Raw genomic sequence first — 7,075 nt, forward strand, 5'->3', positions numbered from 1 at the left:
ATTCCACATTATTACAAATACAGTAACTTCATTTCTGAACATTTATGGTTTGATTTCTTTGTATGTATGGATCACTTGGGTTGTTACCGACATCTGGTGAAAATTTCATGTCATTAGCACCTCTAGTAATATATTTACTGAGAAAAATGTTGACGTGTTCAATACTTATTTTACCCGCTGTATATACCATAGATTTAGAATATCACTAGAGTGAGTCCTGTCTATCCTGTCCACTGTTAGCATCTGTGACAACACGGAGGAGCAAAGATGGCGACCATTCAGGGCATCCGCTCACAGTCATCAAGCTCAACTGGATCTGAATCACAGATTATCTGTAATACTTTTTATAAAAATTTATATAATTGTTAATTTAATTCATCAATCGTGTAAAATGGCAAGATATTTACCAGAAAAATATATAATTTATATGTAGCAATGATCTAAACCAAATCTGAAATCAGTCAGTAACTTAGACTTTTTAGCTGGTTGAAAAGTTATGACTTCTACTAGTAATAAAGTTCATAAGTGTGAGTGTAACCATTTGTTTGTTAGACTGCTCTATGCACACATTTCCTAAAACAAATGATAAGGTTTGCACATGAGGTGATCGGTGCTTTGCAGTTCGCCATCTTGTCTGCAATGTACTCCGATTGAAAATGGCTCTCTAGGAAGAATTCGTAAGTAGTACTTTGTAAGTGTCCAAATTCAGGGGCTGCGTCCTGCGAAATAACTTTTTTGGCTGCTTATGTCACAGCGCTGCGCAGGAGGCTGTCCAAATTCAAAGACTCCTCTGATGTGGTCGACAAATGTGTCCTCCTTTTGCCCTGAAGGATACTTTCAAATTCAAATTCAAATTAAAAAAAATATTCATTTCATTTTTAAAGAAAAACAAAGAAAAATACATTACAAATAATACACAAAACGAAATGAAAGGCAGCAGAAAAAGAAAAAAAAATCTTATAAAGTCTGCTCCTTTTGTTTCCAACTTCTTGGCCCATCATATCCCATAATGCATCGCGGGCGAAACCGGATATTTTTTTTTCCTGCTCGTAAAGGTGGATGAAGCAAGAGAAAGGAATACAGTTTTAAATAAAAACCTGGTTGTATAAAAATTTAAAGTTTCTTGTGGTTGTGTTGTTATTGCTTTTGTCATTTGTACATACATGACTTTTTTACTATTATTCGTGTCAGAAATCAAATCAGCTGGTATAGCAAAAAAAAAAACATGCAGGTCCCTTAGTTCTTCTCTTATTGCCTTCAAGCTAATTTTGTTGTTTTATGATATTTATAATACTAACATATTGATATTTTTGCTAGTTTAACACCGCTATGGTTGCAGTGCCACAGGACATACACTAAGGTAAGGGCAGGAATAAAGCAGAAGACTAGATCGTCCAAATTCACAGCCACTTTTTTCCGGTCTTTGTGGTGGACCAAGGACCTGGCTCACCTAGACTGGGTAGGCCGGGTCCTTCGAAGGACCCAGCCTCTGAATTTGGACACAGAAAAAGTGGATGGAATAAGGAAGAATGCTTCAATTACCAGCTAGATTACTGACCCTTGGACACATTTGAATGTCCAAACAGGACAAAGAGCTCAAACATGAAACCGAACATTTAAGTTTCTGGAATAACCTTTCCAAAATCCCAACATCATTCTGATTGAAAATTTATGGACAATGCTTAAAAGCCATTTCTGTGCCAGAAAAATGACCAATTTAAAAGAACCAAGTATTTAACAACTATACTAGAAGCTTGCTAATAGTAACAGAAAACGTGGTCGAGGTGCAGCCTGCCGAGGGACATTTAACCAAATATTTGTTGCATGTTATTCTGACCTTGTGTGAATTTAGAAAAAGCCACGGTAAATTCAAACCCGTGTGCAAAAATCTCGTTTCTAAAAAAGTCATTGAAGTTGTAAAATCGTTCCACCCTGAGAAATAATGTTTGTGAGATCATTAAATGAACCAGATTAATGTGACATTCATGCCTGGGATGAGAGAATATAAACATCTAACTGCAACTGTATCGAATCTGCATGTTCAAGATGATGTCAGCATTTAGTAATTAACCTCAAATACGGTTTACATTTTATGAATATTATGTAGTAAATGTTCAAGATTACAGGAATGACTTTGCAATTAGTTTGAAGTGGTCAATTGGCTGCTGCTCATTTTTTTTTATTAGTGGCATTAGAAATGTGCTGATGTTATAAAAGCTTTGCTAATGTTTGTGTTGGATCAGAGCAATAATTGAGTTCAGTCATATTATTTATATTTTTTGCTTTCTTAACATTCTTTGCTTCAGATCTTTGGTTTCTTAAGAAAATTGTGACAACTTTTTAAACAAAAAACGAAGAAAATTATTTGGAAACATGAATATACAAGTTCAATGCATTAGTGTTTTCATCCAAATTGACTGTTCACAAGGCAATACAAAACAATCATTTGTACATACATGCAGTTTTGTGTATGCTGCAAATCTACTTTGTGGCCACAGTAATAAATGACTATAAAAAGCTGAAACAATATTGCCACTTTGAAAAGCACAAGTCTAGTCCTGGTTTAGTGATCAAGTTAGTTACAAACAAATTATAACTAAAACTACTTTCATAGTAACTTATCAACTTAAATAAGTAGACAGCTGTTTCTTAAATGTTGTCATCTTTGTCATTTCTTGCATATCGAACCGTTATGTTTGTAACACCTAAACTGTCCATTATTTCTGATTGTGCCACCAGTGTCTCCATGCCGTCTCCTTCACTAACAAAAATTGTGCCATTTCCATCCACGAGTTCTTTCATATTTTTTCTTCTTTTTTTATGCATCAGCACACACACAAAGTTCTGACCAATCACACAATACTTGGCAGATAAAAGTTCTGACAGCAGCTTGACCACAGAACGAGTTCTCGGGGGCAGTGTGAGAACAAAAAGACATGATTTTTGTCACACAGCCATGTCAGCGAATAAATCAGCCTTTACAGTTTTCCTTCAAATCCCCACTGAGCGTAACATACTCGCATCCAAGCTTTTCCATTTCCTCTAAGCTCCGAGTTTTCTCCTTATTAGCTAAAAGTAAAAGGTACTTTTTAAATTGTGAAACCTTCTAGAAAAACAGTGTAGACACTAAAAAAAGGACATTTTTGATAACCAAACAATCTTACTAACTCCTGTAAAGAAACAGACCATTGCATAATTACAAATGTGCAAAATGGCTGAGCTCACACTTGACAGTGGATTTGAAGAAATTTATGAAAGCTCAAAATACAGATTTATAGCTTAAAGATATTTGTGAAAAATCTAAATTATGGTCAAATACATCAGGTCTGTATTACGACATAAATGACCTTGAAGAAATTTATTGGGGTTTATTACTGATTTATAAAGACACTACACAATGTATAGTCTTTTATTAGGTGAACAGTAATATATTTCTATAATGTGGTTATCTCTGACTTAATTGATGGTTTTATGTGCAGACTGGGTTGTGTGGGGCTCTTGATCAGGGTCTCAGACTCAGGAGGCTTTTAGTCAGATACATGTCTGATTTAAAAACAACACATAAGAAACATGATCAAACAGTGTGAGGGATGATGTCTGACATCTTGACTCCATATAGGAGTAGCCTGCCCCTTTAACATATGTCATGAGGTGGAGTCAGGATGTGAAGAAAGCTGGTACTTGATGGGTGTTTCCTGGTTTTTACTCACTGCTTAGCTGATGCCTGTCGGAGACAGATTAAAACAAAAGCTAATCAGTCCACACAGCTGTGTCTGAATGGTTTTGCATGGCTCACTCCAACATTCACATGTCATTAACTGGTATTAGGTCTGAACAGGTAAAGGGTAATGAACATTGCTTATATTTTAACAGCTGGTGACCCCGACGATGTCCCTTCACTATAGAGATGATCTGGGTGCCAGCCTGGGAGAAGAGCGTCTGGCTGGGAACTCAGTCGGTGACTCGAGGTCTGGGGTCTGTGTGAACACAGGTAAGCAGAACTCATTTTTTGCTTATCTGTTATGTTTTGGAGGGACTGTGGTTCGAAGCAGTTTTTAGTTGGAGCTTAGATGCGGAGAACGCGTCGAAGTTTACAAAATGACCACGCGGTAGCTACGTAGTCATAACAATGGCGGTGTTGACAAATGAGCAACGTTTTCAGACCCCGGTAGTGATATTTTTCTTACCCGAAAAACAACTAGAAAGCTCTGATAACTAGAGATGGTGGCTGTGGAGAATTTTAGAAGCAGTCTAGGCTTTTTTCCCCTTTTTTCCTTCGGGAGCTGTGTGCTGTGGTACGCACGCACACTTCACCTTCTGTGTGTGTTTAGTGACATCTGCGTATTAAATTTAAGGCTCTCACAAAAGTAATATAGGTATATTTTAACAACCTGATGGATTTATTCAATTCTAGTTGTATTGAAAGACGAGCGAGCTGTGCCACGTTACACATTTATAACTACAAAACTGTCTATTTCTTTCATATAACTTGTTTTCACAGAGAATTTTTTGAGGCCTATGTCCTGTTAAAGTGCCTGTGATGTCAAATTTTTGTAATACATATGAATGCATTTTTAGAAAGTGGACGTTGATAAAATATTGCAAAAGAAATTTTTTGTTGCTGAGATGAAAAGTTGTTGAGATATTTGCCTGTGAAGTAACAGGAAGTGATGTCAAAGGGGAATGTCTGCATGTGAACAGAGCTTTGCTACAACAGTTAACAACCCAGACTGTAGAGACGAATCAGATGTTTCTTAAGGTTATTTTGAGTCTCTTTCAGAGAGGTGAAGAAGAGCCAGAGTTCAAATAATATTGTTTCAATAAACAAAGACCAGAGAGCTTTTATTGTCAAAGAGTTTCAATTTGATGTCACTTCCTGTTTCACTTTGGCTGAGCCAAGTTCAAAAGAAAATATGCCAGTTATGGGACAAAATGGGTTAAATCGTGTGAATTATTCCAACTTTCTTATGTTTTCTTTGTCTTTTTGTATTTGAAGAATATGCATGTCACAGGCACTTTAAGAGTGCTGTCAGGTGAGAGACAGTGTTTACCATTAAGAGCCGCTGGCAGCGATCTTTTGATGGTGATTGTGTTTTTATACTGGTTTTATTTGAAAGCATTGACTCTGACCTTTGATCCATGCTGATAGCCCGTCTGAAGGCGTCCCTCTGAGCGATCAAAGTAGACTTTGGCGAGGCTTTGGGACTCGTCTCCGAGTCGGCGCTGTCGTCGTCGCCCATGGCTTTGATGTAGCTGCCGCTCCGCATTCGACGGCAGGGAATCTCCCCTCCACTGTCCGCCGCGCCGCCTCCACCGCCGTATCCCCCTCCCCAATCCTCTGAGGGGACCTGAGGCACATTCGCATTCAACCGTCACTCTTATCGTTAAAGGTGACCGCAAACGGGATTAGTTTGGACAAAAAGACAACGTATAATGAGCGGGAACACTCCCTTTTAGATTTTGATTCTCTACAAATGTGTTAAACAGACAAAATGTGTCAAAAGTAAGTACGCATTCCTCGGCTTTGGCAGTTGTTAAAGAAAAGCCCACGATCCACAACATGAAGTCATTAGTGTTGAGATATTGAAGATGTTCCTCCAATATCTGTTATTATAGTCAAAACAAAATGTAATTTATTCAGTTGGAAATATGTTGGATCCAAAACAGAAGGACAGCGATGATTCAGACAAACACGCAGCATCGGGTTGTAGAGCAAACACACACACACAGACATCCACACACACACCAGTTCACTCAGCCATGCTCATGCAAGCCACAAGAGCAAACAGAGAGGCATGGGTTCACTTTAATGTAGAGGCATGAGAGATGAGAAGAAGGAGAAAGAAAAAGGGACAAAGTGACTTACAGAGAGAGAGAAACTCTGACAGCTGGAGAAACACTGACACAAAGAAACACAAGAAGCATAAGCAAGAAGCCGACAGACGTGGCGCAAATAAACTGAGAGGTGGCTAAAAAAAACAAAACAAAAACAGCAGCGAGGGCGACGACCTGAGCGAGAACCAGGGAGCTCACAGAGTGACCCTACTGGAACAACACCAACAACAACAACAACAACAACAACAACAAAAAACAAAGAAAAAACAGAACAGAACAGGAGAAAAACAGGTCAATGGGCTGAGAGCAGGAAGTCGAACAAAAAGGCAAATGATTTTCAAATAGAAAAACGAAATTAGAAAATATCACACACAAGTTTGTATTTCTATCCTTATTAGGACCGTTCATTGACTTCCATTCATTTCTATAGCCTTACCTGACCCTTGAACCTAAACTTAAAAGGAGTCTTTGGTCCATAAGAACGACTGGTCTTGACAAGGTGTGTGTGTACACCAGAAACAGTCCTAAAAAGATAGAAAATACCAGTATACACACTCACTTTCACGCACACTGACACACAGTAGTTTGTTTTTAATGTGTCAGGATTTGTTTAGTCCAATTTCTTGTCCTTATTGTGCATTCTTGTATTTTACTGCTTTTTAAACATCAATGCCAAGGGACCACAGATAAAAAATAGCCTTTTCAATAATTCTGGATTTTTCAACTTGTGAACCGTCATGTGTTTTCTTGCTGCTCCCTTTTAAATAAATAAATCAAATCAAATAAAAAAGATGAACAACTAAAAGAATAATAAATAGAATAACAGTTGCTGGTTCACACAATCATTAAAGTCTCTTTAAATCACTGTTTATACTGCCATTCCATCTATATTTAAAAAACTAAAACACTTTTAATTTGAGGTAACTGAATATTCAGTAATAAAACAAATTGAGACTAGAAAAACAGCATCTTTTTGCAATTAAGAGCCAAATGATATCGCTGAATTTTACTGAGGAAGATGCAACAGTTAAAGCTAAAAGAAGCAGAATGGGTGATGAGATGATAAGGTTTTTTAGTAAAAATATTTTTTTAGTCATAAGCTGAAAAAAGTTAGCCAAAATCTAAAAGGTTAGCTAAAAGCTAAATCTAGCTAAAGGCTAGTGGAGAATCGCTTATTTTTGAAAGCAAAATGTGACAAGATGCAAGATGCTAAAAACTTAACATAGCAAAAGCTAAATGT

General features: G+C 37.3%; 1 protein-coding gene across 1 annotated transcript in view; it reads right to left on the reverse strand.

Annotated features, from left to right (window-relative positions):
• dlgap3 (discs, large (Drosophila) homolog-associated protein 3) overlaps positions 1 to 7,075 on the reverse strand; it is a gene marked incomplete at its 5' end in the record, with an annotated part of 49,950 nt that overhangs the window by 18,997 nt on the left and 23,878 nt on the right. Inside the window, 1 exon segment of the mRNA XM_014030404.1 lies at positions 5,131 to 5,348. Within this exon segment, the coding sequence (XP_013885858.1) occupies positions 5,131 to 5,348 (218 nt within the window).

This window comes from Austrofundulus limnaeus, unplaced genomic scaffold (genome assembly GCF_001266775.1).
Source record: "Austrofundulus limnaeus strain Quisiro unplaced genomic scaffold, Austrofundulus_limnaeus-1.0 Scaffold1055, whole genome shotgun sequence".
In the NCBI taxonomy this organism is placed as follows: Eukaryota; Metazoa; Chordata; class Actinopteri; order Cyprinodontiformes; family Rivulidae; genus Austrofundulus; species Austrofundulus limnaeus.